At 53.0% G+C, this 19,544-nt stretch overlaps 2 protein-coding genes across 2 annotated transcripts in view; both read right to left on the bottom strand.

Annotated features, from left to right (window-relative positions):
- Nucleotides 1–6,361, bottom strand: part of RFWD3 (ring finger and WD repeat domain 3) — a 28,174-nt gene extending 21,813 nt beyond the window's left edge. Inside the window, exons 1-4 of the mRNA XM_054389799.1 lie at nucleotides 5,985–6,361; nucleotides 4,132–4,352; nucleotides 532–620; nucleotides 239–436 (exon numbers count right to left, since the gene is read on the bottom strand). Coding sequence (XP_054245774.1) covers nucleotides 239–436; nucleotides 532–620; nucleotides 4,132–4,352; nucleotides 5,985–6,361 — 885 coding nt within the window. The remainder of the gene's footprint in view (nucleotides 1–238; nucleotides 437–531; nucleotides 621–4,131; nucleotides 4,353–5,984) is intronic.
- Nucleotides 6,362–10,012: 3,651 nt separating this feature from the next.
- Nucleotides 10,013–17,026, bottom strand: MLKL (mixed lineage kinase domain like pseudokinase). Its single transcript, XM_054389880.1, has 10 exons — nucleotides 16,570–17,026; nucleotides 16,264–16,377; nucleotides 15,989–16,163; nucleotides 14,615–14,712; nucleotides 14,374–14,509; nucleotides 13,665–13,749; nucleotides 12,973–13,121; nucleotides 11,961–12,010; nucleotides 11,375–11,515; nucleotides 10,013–10,065 (listed from the first exon to the last, which is right to left on the bottom strand). Exons 1-10 carry the CDS (start codon nucleotides 17,024–17,026, stop codon nucleotides 10,013–10,015), a joined length of 1,458 nt encoding a protein of 485 aa, XP_054245855.1.
- Nucleotides 17,027–19,544: the final 2,518 nt, after the last annotated feature.

Here is a 19,544-nt window from a genome sequence, read left to right as displayed (position 1 = left end):
ACAGGTTTAACATTTGAGCTCTCAAACTTCTGAGCCTGCTCCTCACAAATGCTCTACTTCAGGGAGAAAATCCAGATCAGGATTCACCCTTTCAAGCACTGCTAGATGTTCCTGGCCTAGATAGAGCCCCCCCAAAAAAGGGGAATTGTGTTATTTCTGACAGCAGGCTTCCTCAGGCAGCAAGCAGTCATGGTGACCATGCCTGCAGCAGAAGTTAACCCATGAATGGACATTTTACCTGAGGGCACTTCCCTGCCTGCCCCTTGAGCCACTTCTCAATGCAGGTGTAACCAAAGAGGTGTCCACAGCGCAGCGCTGACAGGCGGTGGGCCCCAGCGTTGGTCCACTGCTCAAAGCAGATGGCACAGGTGTCCCCTTCCTCCTCATACAGTGGTGCATAAGGAACTGATGGCTCCAGGTTCTTTACTGGACTTCTCTAGGATTTAAAACAAAGACAGACTTCTTTTTTTTCCAGGCAAATGCAGCATTGACTGTCTTGACTCTCCTCCAAAAGGGTTTAGGTCATCTTACCTGCTTTTGCTGGACTTCAGCCTGTCCACCTGCTTCACTTCCATGTTCTGCAGGAGCTTGAGGTGGCTCTGCTTGGACCTGACTGGAAACTACAGCAAGCAAAGGAATGAACTGATGCATAACAAGGGAACCAGAGTTCTCCCTGCCTTGAACTGAAAGCACTGGGGAAGGAGGTAAGCATGCAACAACAGCACAGGTTGCATACAAAGATCCAGATCAGGGTCCTGGACACCAAAGGACAGGCAGCCTGTGAGTAAGTTCCCTTCTATTCACCAGAGGGAGAGCTGAAGAACTTTGCTTTCACAGAAACACAGAGCTCCACCATGGTTGGGGTTGGAAGGGACCTCTGCAGATCATCCAGTCCAAGCCCCCTGCTCAAGCAGGGACACCCACATCAACTTGCCCAGGATCACAATGCCCAGCTTTCCAGAAGTAGTTGGAAGCTCTCCAGAGAAGGAGACTCCACAACCTCTCTGGACAGCCTATTCCAGGCCTCCAGCACCCTCACAACAAAAAAGTTTCTCCTCATCTTCAAATGGAACCTCCTGGGTTCCAGTTTGTGCCCATTTCTCCTTGTCCTGTCTCTGGGCACCACTGACAAGAGTCTGGCCCCGTTCTCTTGCCCTGCTCCCTTCACCTGTTGGCCATTCTTCATCCAGCCTAGGAGACTATTGACCTTCTTAGCCACAAGGGCAGCTCATGGTGAACTTCTTGTCCACCAGCACTTCCAGCTCCTTCTCCAAAGAGCTGCTTTCCAGCAGATCACCCCTCACCTGTACTGGGATAAGGAGTTATTCTTTCACAGGTGCAGGACCCTACAGTTTGTCCTTGTTGAACTTCATGAGGCTCCCCTTTGCCTAAACCTCCAGGTCTTTCTTTCATGGAAAGCAGCAGAATTTGAGCATGTTGAGTGAAACAGGAGAGGTCTTTTACAGACAGCAATCGTTAGGAGCATTTTCCAACCTGCTAGAAACCAGCATCTGCGAACAAGCCTACAGCTAGGCTGATTTAGGGACAGAACCCCACATCATTAGGCCCAGAGGAAGACTGACACCACTACACAGAAGCTCTTTTGCCAAGGGCTCCAAGCATACATATTTCATGTGCCAGGAAAGCATTTCCCGTATGCTCTCTGCCCATTCCCCCTGAGGGAAGCAGCTTTCCAGCTGGCCCTCAGCCCAACCACCCATTCTGCTGGGCCGTATGGTTCTGTGCTGGGCCTCTGCTAGCCCTTCTGCTGCAGCATGGGCCAGCTTCATTTGGATTACCACCACCAGCAGACTGAAAAAAAAGGGAGCAGAAATCTCCATCTCCCCCTTATCTCATAGAATTGTCAGGGTTGGAAGGGACCTCAAGGATCATCCAGTTCCAACCCCCCCACACTACAGCAGGTTGCTCACAGCCACATCCAACCTGGCCTTTAAAACCTCCAGGGATGAGGCTTCCACCACCTCCCTGTTCCAATGTCTCACCACCCTCATGGGGAAGAACTTCTTCCTAACATCCAATCTGAATCTACCCATTTCTATTTTTTTTCCATTCCCTCTAGTCCTATCATTACCTGACACCCTAAAAAGTCCTCCCCCAGCTTTGTTGTAGGCCCCCTTTAAGATACTGGAAGGCCACAATAAGGTCTTCTCAGAGCCTTCTCCTGCCAGAACAAAGAGTTATTACTCACACCAAGTACTGGAGGCAGATATTCTCAATCCAGTATCTCCTAACCTCTAAAGTCAGCCAAGTTTTCAGCCTTCTGTGGTTCTGGGCTGAAGAGGAACCAGTGGCTTATATAAAGCAGAAGATAAGGGAATTCCAAACCCAGCAGAGAGCATATGTTCACACAGCAATAGGCTGCACTTGACAGCTTGAGCTCCTGTCACGTGTGAGAGCAGCTCAGAGCAAGCAGAATGGATCTGTGCAAAAGGCACCTCAGAGATGTACCCTCAGACCCAAGAAAGGTGTCAAGGTGTGCTGGCCTGTCAAAACCAAACCTAAGGGCAGAGAGTGAAGCAGAAAGATTGAACTAAAAAGAAATAACCTTGCTGTGCTATTCTCTGGGCATTGATAACCTTGGCTCATAGGTTATCTGTTTGTCACTGTTACATAATCTGTGTATGTGCAGCACAAAATGCCACTGAGGTGTATGGCAGCCTGTGAACATGAGGCTGGAGCAAGGACTGTGAGGCAGAAAAAGCTGAGGAAAGGAAAAGACAAAAAGCTCTCTGTCCTAAGCACCTCTGCCTCCTCAGCTGTCACAAGTTACAGGAATGAAAGCAGAGTTCTACACTGAAGCAGACTGAAATCACAAATCATTTAAAAAAAAAAAATCCTGGATCTGATCCTTCTCTGAAAACTGAGCTCAGTGCTGATGGCCAAGGTGTGATGGAAAAATTGGCTGATCCCACATCAGGATGTGTTGCCATTCAGTGAGCCCAGGGCAGGCTGGAGAGCTGACAGAGAGGAACCTCATGAAGTTCAACCAGGGCAGATGGAGGGTTCTGCACCTGTGGAGAAATAGCCCCCTGCAGCAGTATGGGTGAGGGGTGACCTGCTGGAAAGCAGCTCTGTGGAGAAGGACCTGGAAGTGCTGGTGGACAAGAAGTTCACCATGAGTCAGCAATGTGCCCTTGTGGCTAAGAAGGTCAATGGTCTCCTTGTGTTAATAAAAAAGAGTGGCCAGCAGGTGGAGGGAGGTTCTCCTCCCTCTCTACTCTGCCCTACTGAGGCCACATCTGAACTACTGGGGCCAGTTCTGAACTCCCCAGAGCCCAGAACTACTGGGAGAATCAAGTAGAGGCTATGGAGATGCTGAGGGGCCTGGAGCATCTCTGTGAGGAGCACAGGCTGAGAGCCCTGGGGCTGTTGAGCCTGGAGAAGAGCAGCCCCAGAGGGGATCTGAGCAATGCTCAGCAAGAGCTAAAGGAGCTGTGGGGGGCAAGAGGCTGGGGCCAGACTCTGCTCAGTGGTGCCCAGGGACAGGACAAGGGGCAATGGGCACAAACTACAAACCAAGAGCAGGAGGAGAAACTTGTTCCATCTGAGCAGGAGGAGAAACTTGTTTGGTGTGAGGGTGCTGGAGGCCTGGAGCAGGCTGCCTGGAGCAGGCTGGAGAGGTTGTGGAGTCTCCTTCTCTGGAAAGCTTCCAAACCCACCTGGTCATTGTGATCCTGAGCAATTTGCTGTGGGTGCCCTGCTTTATCATGGAGGTTGGACTGGATGATCTCCAGGGGTCTCTTCCAACCCCCACCATGCTGAGATTCTGTGACTTGCCATTTCCAGTAACACACCTGGACAATATCTAACAGTGTGTGTGCTGAGCACTGGTCTCTATACTTGCAGTTGTTCTGACATTTCAGGACTCTTTAGAAGCAGCAACCTGTATTTAACCCAATTGGAGCAATCACCCATTGCTGCTGCTGCTGCTGCTCTAGGAGCTCCTTGCCAAGAAAGGAGGTAGGTAGCAGCCTGCTCCTGTCAGCCATGGGCATAACAATCCCTTAGCACAGTCTGTCGTGCAGCTGGGAAGGATTTCCCCTCTGAGGTTTGCAACAGCAAGATGAGCTCCTGAACTTGGTCTCTACACAGCTCAAATATAGCACAAACCTCCTGAGCCAGCTGCTGGAGGAATCTCCTGGGTTGATGCTGCTGCAGCCTCCACTTCCTCCTCCTCAGCAGCGCTGCTGTCAGAGTCACTCACTTCTGCTGTTTCATCTGAGCCCTGCTGCTGGTTGTTCCTCGAAACACCTGAGGGCTCCTGGTGTGGAACAGGTCCTGTAGTTGGCTCTTGGGTCCTTCTGAGTTGAAAGTAACTGTCCAGTGCTGCCCTGAGTCCAGAGAAGCAGAAGATAAAAAACAGCCAGTTATTTTGGGGAAGCTAAAGCCTCAGCATGTTTCTCCATGCTGGTTTGCAGGAAAATTCCCAGGATCTGACTGCAACAGGAAGGTATCAAAGTGGTTGGATCAGACCTTCTTGAGTAGAGGGGCAATCCATACAACTGCCCACCCTATGAACCATTCCTTCTGCTCACAGAAAAGCTCCATCTCATTATCACAATGATATTCTCCTCTTTTAGGGTGGATGGTGAGGGGGTTGAAGAGAAGAAAAGCAAAACCCACCATCAGTATTGTTCACAAATAGCCTCAGGAACTCCTGCCCTATACTGACAATCCCAGTTCCAACCTGGTTCCCAAAGCCACTCTTATCAATTTCCTTCTACTGACTACCCTGTGCCTCATCTTTCTGCTTTCTGTCTTCTCTTCTTCATCCCTGGATAGAAACATCCTCCCCACTCCCCCCATCAGTTCAGCTATCATCTCAATTATCCCTCAGATTCAAAAGGGAACTTTGTCAGGTTGCCTTCTAGCCCTGAGAACTCCTGTGACCTTCACAAGCAATCCAAGGGCAAACAGTAGAGTGATGGATGTTTAATCATCTGGGAGGTGTGGAATTCTTGTTCTCACTTTTTCCTCACATTAAAGGCAATGTTCCAGTTAATTATAATTTCACTCTTGGCATTTACAAAAGCTACAAAGATGAGACAAAACCTAATAAACCAGGACTGGGAATTTCTTTCTGGCTGGAGAGCCCTTAAATCCATCACAAATGGTATTAAAAATCCAGATTTTTTACTCTCTTTGCCTGGAGGAAACAAAACAAAACAAAAAAAACCACAGAAAAAATATCAGTTTGCACATTTGTGAAGTTTGTGCAGCAGCTGTCACCACATAACCTGATCAGGCCATCTCCAAATCAAAGATGAAATGCAAACAGAGCACAAGCTCCACTGAGCTAAATGCTGGCTGGAAGTGCTGAGAGTCAGCAGAGCTGCAGGGTGCACCAACAGGAACCTGGCAGAACAGAGGGGATGGTGAGAGCAGCAGCTCTGCAAGCAAGAGGGAAAGCAATGGGGCTCAGAGGTCTCCCCATCAAGAAATTATAAAGCATAGAGGTCAGAGGGGACCTCTGGAGACTGAGCCAAAGGAGGGTCACCCAGGGCAGGTCACACAGGAACACAGCCACAGGGGCTCAAGAGTCTCCAGGAGAGGAGATTCTACAACCTCTCTGGACAGCTGGCTCCAGTACCCTCACAGTGAGGAAGTTTTTCCTCCTGTTCAGGTTAAACATCCTGGGTTCCAGTTTGTGTCCACTGCCCCTTCTCCAAGGCCACTGACAAGTGACTGGCACCTTCTTCTTGACACCCACTCTTCAGATATTTAGAAACACTAACAAGATCTCCTCTCAGTCTTCTCTTTTCTAGACTAAATGAAGGGACTCACTTCACCAGAGCAACGACCCTGCCAGCAGAGATCAGTGTGCTGTGCCACCAAGCTTAGAGGGCACGTGAGCTGCCCAGAATGCAGCCACAGCCCAGAGTGAGCTGGGCTCTGTAAGCCAGGCACTTCTGAACTGGTAAGAGAAGTGACAGGAGTGCAGTTCAGACTCATCTCTGCTTTACCTGGTACTGACTGTCCTCTGGGAACCTCCAACCCTCTGCTGCCCACGAGCTCTCCTGACCCGTGGGCGCTGCGTGGCCTGTGGCACAGGCCGAGGGGGATCCAAGGCCCCTTGCAGCCTCTGAAGTCCGTGGAGAGCAGGCGGGGCCGGCTGCGAGGCAGGACCAGCGGCAGCTTCCCCGCTTGCACCAGCACTTGGTGTGACCACAGCGTCACCAGCAGGGAGCACGGCCGGGCTGCTGCCTCCTCCTTCCCCTAGCGCCGGGCCGTGGGACGACAGCAACGCCAGGCCAGAGGGCTCTGGGGAAAGCCTCCCGAGGTTCACTGTGGAGTAACCAGCCACGGGTTGGAGATCAACTTCCATCTCTTCTTGAGCCATTTCTGCAGAGAGTTAAAGAGAAAGCAGTCTTCATTTGCAAGCGTGCTCCTGCTTCCAAGCCTGATGGCGGAAAGAATCAGGTGCAGCTGGCAGGGACTACAAAAGCCTTTTGAATTCAGACTTGGGACACAATTTGTCCTTTTACAGCAGAGCTAAACCACCTCAAGTCAATACAGGTACCTGAGGTGCCCAGAGAAGGCAGCACCCTCCCAGAGTCCTGCACTCAAAGCCTTTGGCTAGCACCAAAGGCACATCCCAACATCAACTTTAGTAAGGCTTGGGGTGAATGTGAAAAGCCAAAGACGTCTTGCTGGCATCATTTACTTGCCAGGAAATTCATGTGGATTTTGAAGAACTATTTGGAAACACTCTAGAGACCCTCCATGGTGAGCAGCACTGCACCAACACCCACAAACAGAAGCTCTGCAGCACAGCCCTCTCACTGCACTGGCTTGAAAATAAAGTTTCTTGGAGTAAAATTCCATTGTGGTAACAGCTCACTGTGACCCTCACCTGCAGCTCACTACAGGTGCTTTATAGTACCCAACAAGGAATCCCAGCATGGTGAGGGTTGGAAGGGACCTCTGGAGATCACCCAGTCCAATCCCACTGCTCAAGCAGGGCACCCACAGCAGCTTGCTCAGGAACAAAATGGCAAGGGGGGAGTTGGAAGCTCTCCAGAGAGGGAGACTACACAACTTCTCTGGGCAGCCTGCTCCAGGCCTCCAGCACCCTCACACCAAACAACTTTCTCCTTCTGGTCAGATGGAACCTCTTGGGTTCTAGTTTGTGCCCATTGCCTCTTGTCCTGTCCCTGGGCAGCACTGGCAAGAGTCTGGTCCCAGTCTCTTGCCCCCCACCCTTCAGCTCTTGCTGAGCATTGCTCAGATCCCTCTGGGGCTGCTCTTCTCCAGGCTCAACAGCCCCAGAGCTCTCAGCCTTTCCTCCTCACAGAGATGTTCCAGGCCCCTCAGCAGCTTTGTAGCCTCTGCTGTACTCTCTCCAGTAGCTCCTGCCTCTCTTGAACTGGGAAGCCCAGAACTGGCCCCAGTTCTCCATATGTGGCCTCTCAAGGGCAGAGTAGACCATGCAAACCCACAAAGGTTACCACAAGAGAACCCACGACTGAGACCTTACAGGCAGCAAGTTACCAACAGCATCAACATCTGCAGATCTACATCCAGCCTGAGATGAGTTAAACCTGCAACCTGCAGTAAAAATCTCATATATATCATTTAAGGGTGGTCATCCTGCAAATACCTTTGGGGTAAGGATTTCAGGGTACATCCTAAATCCAAGTGTCACCTTAGGTTTTGAAGAAAACCAGAGACAGGGCTGTGCAGTGCAAATTATTACACTGCTGCCAGCCACCTAATTACAGGACTTTAGGTACCCTGTTCTACAGGCAGTCTTACAACACAAAGAAGTCCAAGATTTATTTGTTAACTGAATAAACAGGCATGCCAAAAATAAAACAGCCCTTTTTTTTGGAGGTGGTGTGGAGATGAAATTCTGCCAGGTCATTTGTTTTCCCCCCAGAATACAGAGGCAATCATAAAGCTGAAAGGCTTTGGGAGCTCTCTAACTTTAGCATTACTTAAAGAGCCCAAAGCACACACATCAAAATTAAGACAATGGAGAACCAGAGACATAAAATTACTAGAAGGAGGTGTGGTAATGCTGATGTGATTTTCATATAATGGCTTAAATTGAAAGGGACCTCAAAGATTATCTAGTTCCTGTCCATGGCAGGGGGGTTGGGTATCCTTCCACTAGCCCAGGTTGCTCAGGGACTCACCCAACCAGGGAGGGGGCAGCCACAACCTCCCTGGGCAACCCATGCCAGTGTCTCCCCACACTCACTGCCAAGAATGTCTTCCTAATCTCCAGTCTCACTCTGCCCTCTTCCAGCTCAAAGCTCATCCTATCACCACAAGCTCTTGCAAAAAGCCTCTCCCCTAGAAGGTTTTATTGACCTTTACAGAAATGCTAACTTAGGAATCATTTCATAATGCTTATCCTCATTACCAACTCCATCTAAATTAAGCTAAGAAGAGATGTGACAAGCCACCTCCCACCAGAGCAGTCACACAGCTGAGCTATGAGAATATTCCATGACCAAGTACTGCTGCTCTAGCACAAAACTGGCATTCAGGATAAAACTGCCACCTACAAGCACAATAGACCCTTTATCTTCCCCATAAATTAACAGTGAAACTTAAAAATACGGCAAACATTCACCACTATGGGTTAACTAACACTGTGTATTTCTCAATAATCATAATAAAAGCCGGTTAATACTGGCGGTTTTACCGTGAAATCCGAGCTTCCCTGACAGGGGCGAGGACCAGCTCCTCCAGCCAGCTGCCTACCTGGCAGCCACTGGAAGAGCCCACAGAGGGATTGGCTCCATAAACAACCCTCTTGGGCCCACAGAGAGACATGTGGGTGCTGTCAGAGAGCAGAATGTGCGCAGCAGAGGCCTCTGCCGCACGAACCCGAAGGCTGAATGCAGCACAAGCCTGCTCTGCTGGAAGGGACTCCTCAGCGCTTGCCACTGCAAACCCAGGCCCTGCTCCACAGCTCAACCAGTTACCACCCTACAGATGCTTTAATCACAAAATCCCCCAAACACGACCTAAAACGAAGCGCAGCGTTTTATTTCTGGCTTTTTACACGGCTCGCTTATTTCAGCCCGGCTCCAAACACAGAACGGGCGCAGAGGGTTACATTCCTCCTCCGGCAACCGCAGCGCCCCACGCACCCGAGTCGCCAGGCCCGGCCCCTAGGCCCCTCAGGCTGAGCCCGCCGCCCCCCAGAATCCAGGCCGCGGCGGAACCCCGCACCCCTTCCCGGTGTTCGGCATCTATGCTCGGAGGCCCAGCCGCGCCGCGGGCACTCCGGGCCGGGCAGAGCCGGCGTCACCACCCCTCGCTCACCTGCCCGCAGGCCCAACCGCTCTGCTCGAGCTCCGCGCCGCCCCGCCCTCGCCGCCCTACTGGCCAGCTGACATCTCTGCACCCACTTCTATTGGGCAAGCTGGGCCATCCCCGCCTTCTCATTGGCCAGCCGCTCTGTCCGTCCGTCTGACGGAAGGGAGGGTGAACAGCGCAAGGTGCGGGAAGACAGAGCCTGCCCTGATTGGTCAGAGAGTCATAAGGAGGGCCAGGCTGATTGGGCGGGCTGACCCTCGCCTGCCTCACGGGGGCGGGGAAAGCAGGGCGTAGTGAGTTTTCATTGGTTGAGCCGCCGGCAAAGCGAAAAGAGCGGGAGCTCGGAGGGATTCAAACAGCGGCGGAGCTGGGCGGGGCGTTGCCATCGCGGCAGGGTCCGCCGTGCCCCGACGGAACCCGGAAGGACTCGTAGTCCGGAGCTGGCTGTGTCCTGTCCCTCCGGTCGCCTCTGGCTGTCGGCTTCCCCTTGAGCCCCCTGGGAGCCTGTGGCAGAGTGCTCTGGACCACCTCTGAGGAGACCCCAGGCGGGCTCCATGGAGGTCTCCGGCACACAGGCACAAGTCCGGGTGCACTGATTGATGAGTCTCTTCGAGGCAAGGAAGAGGGGCAAGCTGCAGGAGGAAGGCACATCGCTTTCACTTGGCTTGCTCTCCAAGGCACCTGGCTGCTTTTGGTCACACATCCCTGTTCTTCTCGGTTAACTTCCTTGGCTTCTCCTTTTCTCCAGGTCTGCCAGCGAGTCCACGATCTCTGCACAGGACAAGGACTGCGTTACCAAAGCATTGTCACTGCAGACAGGGAGACTGCTTGCACCAAGGTTGACAGAGGCGCAAAGAGCACAGCAGACAGTGGTTTCTCATCCATACTTTCCACATCTCTTGAACAGAAACTGGCCCCATGGGATGGGGTGGATGAGACTGAAGGAAGCTTTCTCCCCTTGGAGAGATGAACTGAGGAAAGGGCACAACCTCTGTGCCCTCAAGCACAACAGAAAAATTCCTCTGTCTTTTCCTACTCTTTTTGTTAAATCATAAATTCATAGAATGGTTTAAGTTGGAAGGGACCTTAAAGATTGTCCAGTTCCAACCTCCCTGCCATGGGCAGGGACACCTCCCACCAGCCCAGCTTGCTCAAAGCCTCACCCAACCTGGCATTCAACACCTCCAGGGAGGAGGCATCCACAGCCTCCCTGGGCAACCTGTTCCAGTGTCTCACCACCCTCACTGTCAAGAATTTCTTCCTCATCTCCAGCCTCAATCTCCCCTCTTCCAGCTCAAGCCATTGTCCCTCATCCTGTCACTCCCAGCCCTTGTCAAAAGTCCCTCCCCAGCTCTCCCATAGCCCCTTCAGGTCCTGGAAGTTTGCTCTAAGGTCTCCCTGGAGCCTTCTCCAGGCTGAACAGCCCCATCTCTCTCAGCCTGAGCCCTATACAGGAGGTTTTCCAGCCCTCTGATAATTTTTGTGGCTTCTTCTGGACCTGCTCCAGCAGCTCCATGTCCTTCTTGTACAGGAGGCACCAGAACTGGAGTCTTGGGAGAGCAGAGTAGAGGAGCAGAATCACCTCACTTCTCCTGGCTGATCACACTGATGGGGACCACTTACTTATATACCTGATCAGACCCAGACCAACTTCAGAGGCAGTGAAAACTTCCCTGCTATGGAGCAGTTTGCTGAGACTGCAATTTACTGCTCAAAGCCCTGGGCAGGAAATGTTCCTGCACTCTTGTGGCTGCTCCTCCAGCTTCAGGATCTGCAGGACCTGAGTAGGGATCAACCCTGCTTGAGCTCCCAGATGGGTGCTTTTCTGAGATATAAAAAAAAAAATCCTCCTCTTACATGATGCCAGGTGTTGGCATGGCATGGCTAAATGTGAGCATCACACTTCAGCAGAAAGAGAGGTCCAGGGCTGGGGGGGACAACTCATGACTACAAAAAGGTAGGTCCAGGAGGGATCCCAAAACACAAAGCCCAACAAATTCTTATGGAAAATAAGGAGGAAACTGAGTGTTGAAGCAGCTGGATGAGGGCCACCTGTGGGGCAGATGTCCAGGACACTTACCCTCAGCAGAAGGACGTTGGGAAGGGTCAAAGGCACAGCACTGGTCAATGACTCTCCATAGGGTTTCAGGACAGTCATCCCCAACAGGGGCCTGGTAATGGTGGTTGCAGATTTTCTCCATGATCTCCTGGGTAGTGCAGCCTAGGCAAGATGTGCAAACAGGAGTGTCAGGATGGAGCTCTGCTCCCCTGTGGGAGGGTGCTGGGGAGGAAACCCAGGGCAGAGCCTTGCTGCAGCCTGTGGCATGCAGAAGCCAGCAGAGAAGCCACCCAAAGGTTGTCTCCAATGACCCCTCCCATGTTTGACATTGACACTGTTGAGCTCCAGTGGAGCAGGGAAATGTGTTTATGCTTCAATGCAGAGGATCATCAAAGCTGAGGCAAAAATGACTTGCATGTTTGTGCTTTAAGCAGGCTGCTGGAATGCTTTAGAGTCCCAGGAGAAGCTGTGAAGCTGTGCAGGCACTGCCACTGGAACTCAAATGCTGCTGGATGCTCCAGAAAGGAGCAGGGAGCATCCAACACGAGGTCACAACAGCACTGGGCTGTGTGGCTTTTACACAGAGGACCAGATACTTCTGTCTCACCTTCAAATGGGATTTTGGAGGTTGCAATCTCCCACAGCACGATCCCAAAGCTGGAAGGAGACAAGCAAGAGTCTCAGCATTCATAGAATCATAGAATGGTAGGGGTAGGAAGGGACCTCCAGCCCCTCCTGCCAAAGCAGGATCACCCAGGGCAGGACACACATGAATGCATCCAGATGGGTCTCCAGAGGAGACTCCACAACCTCTCTGGGCAGCTGCTCCAGGGCTCCAGCACCCTCACACTAAAGAAATTTTTCCTCATGTTGAGATGGAACTTCCTGGGTTCCAATTTCATATAATCACAGAATTGTTAGGGTTGGAAGGGACCTCAAGGATCATCCAGTTCCAACTCCCCTGCCATGGGCAGGGACACCTCACACCACAGCAGGTTGCTCACAGCCACATCCAGCCTGGATGCAAAAACCTCCAGGGATGAGGCTTCTACCATGTCCCTGGGCAACCTGTGCCAGCATCTCACCACCCTCATGGTGTAAAACTTTTCCTAACATCCAATCTGTATCCATTGCCCCTTGTCCTGTCACTGAAAAGAGCCTGGCCCCATCTCCTTCACACCCCTCCTTAGGACTTTTGTAAACGCTAATCAGATCCCCTCTCAGCCTTCTCTTCTGGAGGCTAAACAGCCCCAGGGCTCTCAGCCTTTCCTCCTCAGCCAGATGTTCCAATCCCTCTCCTCACCCTCAGTAGCCTCTGTTGGATTATCTCCAATTGTTCCTTGTCCCTCTTGCACTGGGGAGCCCAGAACTGGGGACAGTACTCCAGATGTGGTCTCACCAGGGCAGAGTAGAGGGGGAGGAGGACCTCCCTTGACCTGCTGGTCACACTCTTCTTAATGCACCCACCAGGTTGTCCTAATGGAGGAGTCTGTTGGGCTATGCCAGCCACAGATGGCTCCTTCTGTGTCCAGTTAAACCTGGCCCTGCTCCCAGAGCTCCACAGCTACTCCACCAGAGGTCTGCCTGCTTGTGGCCATCTCTGCTGGAGGGACACACACCTGTATATCTCACAGGGCCTCTTGTAGGGGTAGTTGATGTCATTCAGGTTCTCAGGGGCAATGTAAGCCAACATAGAGACTTGATTCCAGTTCTTCTTGACTCTCCTCTTGATGGAAGACTCCGTTTCACACAGCTCGAATCCTGACAGCTGATTGAGAGAGAGGGAAAGGGAGAAGTGGTAGGACCAAATCTGAAGGGACTTGTGGCATGGTTGGGGACTGCTCTGGGGGGGCATGGAGAAAAAAGAGCCAGGTGCCCAGGGCTGCAAAAGCTGGAGTGCAGCCAAATGTGTGCTGCCTGGCATGTGGCCTCTTGTGGAAGAGAAACCACAGGGGGAGGCAGGTGAGCTGCCCCAGCTTCAGCTCATCCCAGGGTGGTGGCTCAGAGAGGCTCACTTTGCTGATGATCCAACAGAGGCAACAATGACCCAAGGGGTGTCTAAGGTGACAGGGGAGACAGTTCTACCCCAGGTTTTATTCTGGATCATCACAATTAAGTCTCCTTCTCAGGAGAGATTCCAAACCCACCTGGAGATGATTCTGGCAGACCAGAAATGACCCTGCTGTAGCAAAGTGGGTTGAACTAGATGATCTCCAGAGGTCCCTCCCACCCCCCCACCATGCGGGGGTTCTGTGATCATTCCCAAACAACATGCAAAGCTCCCAAAAGCTTCTCCAAGCATGGTGCTTACCTTCACACAGTAATCCCCAGCCACCAGGAACTTGCTACTGCAGATGCAGCCGTGGAGTCGGGACTTCTCCTCTGTCTGGTGCAACCTGAACAGAACCAAGGGCAGCCCATGCTGGTGAGGGACCCATTCCCACCTCAGGGCTCCCTCCTGCTTGGTAGGGGATGGTCTGACATGCACCTGGAGAAGCCAGCAGCTCTCTGCCTGTCCTGGTGGACCAACCCTGCCAAGCCAACCTCTCCAGTGAGGGTGATGAGAAACTGGAACAGGTTGCCCAGGTGGAAGCCTCATCCCTGGAGGTTTTTGCAGCCAGACTGGAGGTGGCTGTGAGCAACCTGCTCTGGTGTGAGGTGTCCCTGCCCTTGGCAAGGGGGTTGGAACTGGCTGAGCCTTGAGCTCCCTTCCAACCCTGACAATTCTATGATTCTAAGCAGAACTGGCTGTGTTGAAGGGTGCTCCTGAAGCTGCCCTAGGGGTGTTGGGGAAGGAGGTTTCTACCTTCTAGGCCTTTGCAGGCTCACATCCAGATGTTGGGGCCAGTGCCCAGGGGCGATAGCTGTGACTGCTTCCAAACCCACCCCCTGCCCCTTCACCAACCTCCCAAGGTGGTGCAAATGGTGTCTAACAGTGAACTGCTGCTTACTGAGAGACAGCAGGAAGGCAGGTGCGGATCTTCAGGCGGACTTACCCACCAAAGGCTGCAGGAGCTCACCTGTAAAGACCTCTGGCAGCCCCCAGGGCCATCCGGATGCGGACCTCCCAGGAGAGGTGGGGTTGCTTGGTCAGCACGTCCCGCAGCGTCCCGTGCTTACAGTACTCCATGACGATGGAGAAGCAGGGGCTCCCATCTGCAAGGAGAGACCCTGAGCAGGAGGGGACCACAACAAACCACCTGCCACCAGCTAGCACTGGGGACAGGCAGGGCAGGGTGACATCAACGCGACGCCTGCTACCTTTCTCCTCAATGCAGATCCCGTACATGCGCAGGATGTTGGGAGACTCAAACTTCTTCAGGGTCTGGATCTCCTTCACAAAGATGTCCCTCACCTTCCTGCAGAAAGGGACAGCATGGTGAGATCCCTGGGATCAGACATGACTGTTGCAGCCACTGTTCTGAGGGCAGCTGCTGGCCGCCTGCAGAGTGCAGGATTCCTTAGCTGACCAATCCCTAGGGCAACACAACAACATTCCATGGGTGCCAAGAACGACATCCTTGTGTTGGATGGGGACATGCTGCAGAAGCCACCTCCTTGACATGCTGGGAAAAGACTTTAGCTTATGTAGGTGGTTGGATTTTACTGGTTAAGAGATTGATAATGAATATGTAAACAGCCACTCTGAGCAATAGTGAAGGGAATCCCTTTGGTTAGGGATCTTCAGTTAGGGTTTTGGTTAGGGATTTCTGCTTCTGGTAGTTAGCAACTTCTTCTGGCAAGGGCTTTGGTGGAGGGATGCTGCTAGGGATATGCTCAGGACTTCTGTTAGCTGCTTTGTCTGTTAAGGGCTTCCAGGACTTCTGCTCTAAGTGGGACTCTAAGACTCTGTAATGCAGAAGATTCTACCAGGCAGCAATAAAGGACTTCAGAGAAGACCTCCGAGATTCTCTGCCCCTCTGCATTTCTGGAATCTTGTTGCTATGTGGCAGTGGGGTTCGTGCCTTCATTTGTCACCCAACGGCCCCCAAATTGGGGGAGAAAAACAACCCATGCCAAGGCACTGTGGCATCTTCCTGACTGTGGTGGGTCGAAAATTTCCCCCCAAACATTAAATTTGCCAGACCAGCTCAGCTGGAAGCAAATGAAAGCTGTGTTTACAAGCAAAACTACAATCTACAATGGGATGCAATGAGTATGTACCAAACATAGAGGATTTACAATATTCACAGCTATTTACAATTGATAAACAGCACAAGGACCCCCCTGGCCAAAGATCAGGGGAGCTGCTAATAGATTCTCCCTCCCTGCCCCCCTTTACCTCCTCATACACAAAAGGGACAAGAGAAAAGGAGAGATGGAGAAGTTAGAGCTTAGCCAAAACAATGCAGCCAAGGTCAAGGAGAAGCCAGCAGAAGCACGAAGTTGGTATCTCTCATCCCAAGGAAGTGAGAAGAGAGAGAGATTGTTTTGGTGCAACTAGTTTAAGTCTCTCATTTCTCCAATGGGATTGTTTAGAGCTATCATTATTTTCCTTTTTACACCCAGTAGTGATCTATTTACATTTTACCTCTTTCTGGTCAAGATCTGGGAAAAAAAAAAATTTAAAGGCAGAGCCTAAAACTACTACACTGCCCCAGCTGCCCCATGGCACTCCCACCCAGGACAACTCACACAGGGTCTGTGGTCAGTGGCCTCTTGAAGGTTTGGATGGCCACAGGGTACTTGAGGTACTCGCCCTCGTAGAGGTCGTAGGTGTCAGTGGCCTGCAGGTGCCTGTAGAAGGTGAGGTGGTCTGGCTGGATCTCGGTGATATCTTCTCTTTTACCAACATTGACCTTCTTCAGGCCTGCTCCCACCATGCACCAAGAGAACAAGGCCACGTTAGGCAGGGGTCAGAGGTGAAGGACACGGAGCAGAGGGTGCCTGGAGGCGTGATGCCTACTTACTCTCCATCACCCTCACGATTTTGTTCAGCTCGCTCTGCATCCAGTCTACCTTGCTCTCCATACATTGCCTGTTGGCACAGATCTCCCTGGCCACATCTTCAGGCTCCTCGGTACCTGGGCAGAGGAACAGGCAGGGCTGAGGCTGCTGGATGAACGTGCAGGACCCAGCTGCTTAGTTTTTCCCAGGGTTTAAATGCCTCTTTGGCTTTCCTTGGCCATGGCCATCAAGCCAAAGCTGGGCAGCAGCAGGGAAGAGGTGCCAACAGCTGGCCTCAGGCAAAGAGGGCTTGGTACCTGCATACTTACTTGCAATCACCTGGTCCAAGAAGGCCCTGTCATCCCTCAGGTCCTCAGCATCCTGCCTGCGACAGATCTTTGCCTGGAAAGCCTCCAGGAATGTTGCCTTCTGCTCGGCCTGCAGCAGGAGGGAGAGCCCCTGGGCGATGTCCCCCAGGCTCTCGTTCACCTCCACGAACTCCTCGAGGGCGCTGCGAGCTCTCAGGAACTTCTGGATCCAGCTGGTCTGGCTGTATTTCACCACCAGCTTCTGGGCTTCCCCCAGTGCCTGCAGCAGCTTCCACAGCAGTTCCTCTTCACGGTGGGAGATGTGCTTTTGTGGCTGAGCCCTGAGGATCCTGATGGGCTCCAGCAGGATCTGGATGCGCTCCACGAGGCGCTGGCACTGGTGCTTACAGCACTTCACCTGCTCCAGCTGGCCATGGATGGCCTGGGCCACGGAGAAGACCCTCTCCACGATGTCCATGCTTGCAGCAAAGGGATTGACTGCAGGGATGTGGGCTGGTGGTGTCCTGTGGAGGGGAGCTTCAGGCACCACTCAAATATCAGCCAGATGCAGCTCTTCCACCCTGAGGAATAACCTTAACATGGCACCGTGCCCTGCAGGTCTCCTCCAGCCCCTTGTTCAGAGCCCTGGGACCAGCTTACATGGATCAGTAGGGCCAGCAATGACCCAAGGAACAACCCCCATGTTAGCAATGACCCAAGCAGGATCACCCAAAGAGCATCTCCCAGGTCAGCAGTGACCCAAGCAGCATCTCCCAGGTCAGCAACGACCCAGGGAAGATCACCCAGGTCAGCAACGACCCAGGGAGGATCACCCAGGTCAGCAACGACCCAAGGAGCATGCCCCAGGTCAGCAATGGCCCAAGCAGCATCCCCCAGGTCAGCAACGAGCCAGGGAGGATCACCCAGGTCAGCAACGACCCAAGCAGCATCCCCCAGGTCAGCAGCAACCCAGGGAGGCTCACCCAGGTCAGCAACGACCCAGGGAGGCTCACCCAGGTCAGCAACGACCCAGGGAGGCTCACCCAGGTCAGCAACGACCCAAGCAGCATCCCCCAGGTCAGCAACGACCCAAGCAGCATCACTCAGGTCAGCAAGGACCCAAAGAGCATTTCCCTAGGTCAGCACTGACCCAAGGAGCATCCCTCAAGCAACATGCCCAACACTGCCCTCACACCACCCTGGGGTCCTGCCCTCAGAGCCTATGATTTAACCATAAAGATCCCTTCTCATTTGTGCCCAACTCCCCTCTCTGCTGTCACCCCTCTGCTGTCACAGCCCTGGTGTCCTCAGCTTCTCCTTGTTTTCCTCCTGTGTTGCCCACTTAAGATTTTAAACCAAACCCTTTCTCTGTGCTCAGCATCCCTGCAGGGACTAGTTCCAACTCCCCAGCCCACATCCAGGCAGCAGGGACAGAAAGGTGCCCCTGGTACAATAGCAGCAGCCACCCACCCCCACCATCGATGCAGCCAGTGCTAAGAGGGGGGAACTGAGCTCTACAGCTAGGAACGAGACAGAAAAAGGCACCCAAAAATAATCTGCTGTCACTCTCTCTTCCTCTTCAAGCTATCTCCAGCACAGCTCCCAAGGAAGCAGCTCATCCGCTTGCTCAGAGAAACCCCAGCATGAGGGGCTGGAAGGGACGTCTGGAGATCATCCAGTCCAAACCCCCTGCTAAAGCAGGGCACCCACAGCAGCTTGCCCAGGATCACAGTGGCCAGGGATGGGGTTTTGGAAGCTCTCCAGAGAGGAGACTGCACAACCTCTCTGGGCACCCCGCTCCAGAGCTCCAGCAGCCTCCCGGGAAGAAAACCGGTTGAGCTTACCTGGTCGTGCTCTGCTTGCCTCCTCCTCGGCTGCCTGGGCGGACTGGAGAGGCAGGGCAGGAGCAACGTGGGTTAAGAGCGCTGCTGCCGGCAGCGGAAAGGGCATTGTGCAACGCCCCCCGCTCCACCGCCCCACCCCGTGGCTTCCCACACGACCCTGGCTCCCTGCTTCCGGAGAAGCTGCTCAGGGTGGCAGAGGAAGGGGCTAAGCAGGCTGAGTTCTCCTGTGCTGGGCTTTCCCTGCTGGAGGAAGGGATTGCCCACGGGAAGCACATCAGGCAAAAGGGGATGAGGTGGGACTTTCCTCCCCACCCCCCATATTGAATTTACTATTGTTTTGAGCATCCTAAACCACTTCTGCTGTGCCACTAGCTGTGCCAAGGCTTGTCCAGGACACTACAGCACCCTCGACATCAGCTCAGAGCAGGAGGATCTTCCTGAGCACACCCATCCCCATGACGGTCTTTTGGGACCTACCTCCTCAACTCTGCAGGACCCTTTAAGATAAACTTCTTTGCAGTGAGGGTGCTGGAAGCCTGGAGCAGGCTGCCCAGAGAGGTTGTGGAGTCTTCTTGTCTGGAGAGATTCCAACCCCACCCGGCCATTGTGATCCTGGGCAAGCTGCTCTGGGTGCCCTTGCTTTAGCAGTGGGTTTGGACTGCATAATCTCCAGAGGTCTCATCCAAACCCTCACCATGCTAGGATTTTGTGGCCTCCCAGCATTCTAGGAACCAGGCTGCAAGCAGCAGAGCTGGCAGTGATGCTTGAGCTTCTGGCACAAGCACAGGAAGCCTCGCGGTTGGCTTCGTCACTGGGGTCAGACTGCTTGTGGGGAAGCCGGGGGGCAGTACGTGACAGCATTGCCCAACTTGGGAGAAATGAGCAGTGGCTTCAGCCAGCTTCTGCTTACAGAGAGCCCGGGGTCACACAGGGTTGCTGGGCTTCCCCAGCTACACAGAACTTCTCCCTCACCACTGCAGTGGCTGAGGGTAGAGCTTTCATCAGCACAGGTTGTCCAGGACGGTGACCATGAGGTCACCAGCAGGGCTGTCAGCACCTAGGAAGGGAGAACATGGGAGCATAGAATCATAGAATTGTTTGGGGTGGAGAAGCTGCCCACGAGTCGTGATGCATCTGTTAGGAAAGTGAAAC

The sequence above is a fragment of the Indicator indicator genome, chromosome 19 (genome assembly GCF_027791375.1).
Source record: "Indicator indicator isolate 239-I01 chromosome 19, UM_Iind_1.1, whole genome shotgun sequence".
Classification (NCBI taxonomy): Eukaryota; Metazoa; Chordata; class Aves; order Piciformes; family Indicatoridae; genus Indicator; species Indicator indicator.
This window is presented reverse-complemented; position numbering and strand designations above follow the sequence as displayed.

Excerpts from the sequence above, each read along its gene's own strand:
- MLKL (XM_054389880.1), bottom strand. The coding sequence starts at position 17,026 with ATGGACATCGTGGAGAGGGTCTTCTCCGTGGCCCAGGCCATCCATGGC. Across the intron at positions 12,011-12,972 it reads AGGCCCTGTGAGATATACAG|CTTTGGGATCGTGCTGTGGG; the intron begins GTGTGTGTCCCT and ends GTCTCCTTCCAG. Across the intron at positions 11,516-11,960 it reads CTCCAAAATCCCATTTGAAG|GCTGCACTACCCAGGAGATC; the intron begins GTGAGACAGAAG and ends CATCTTGCCTAG.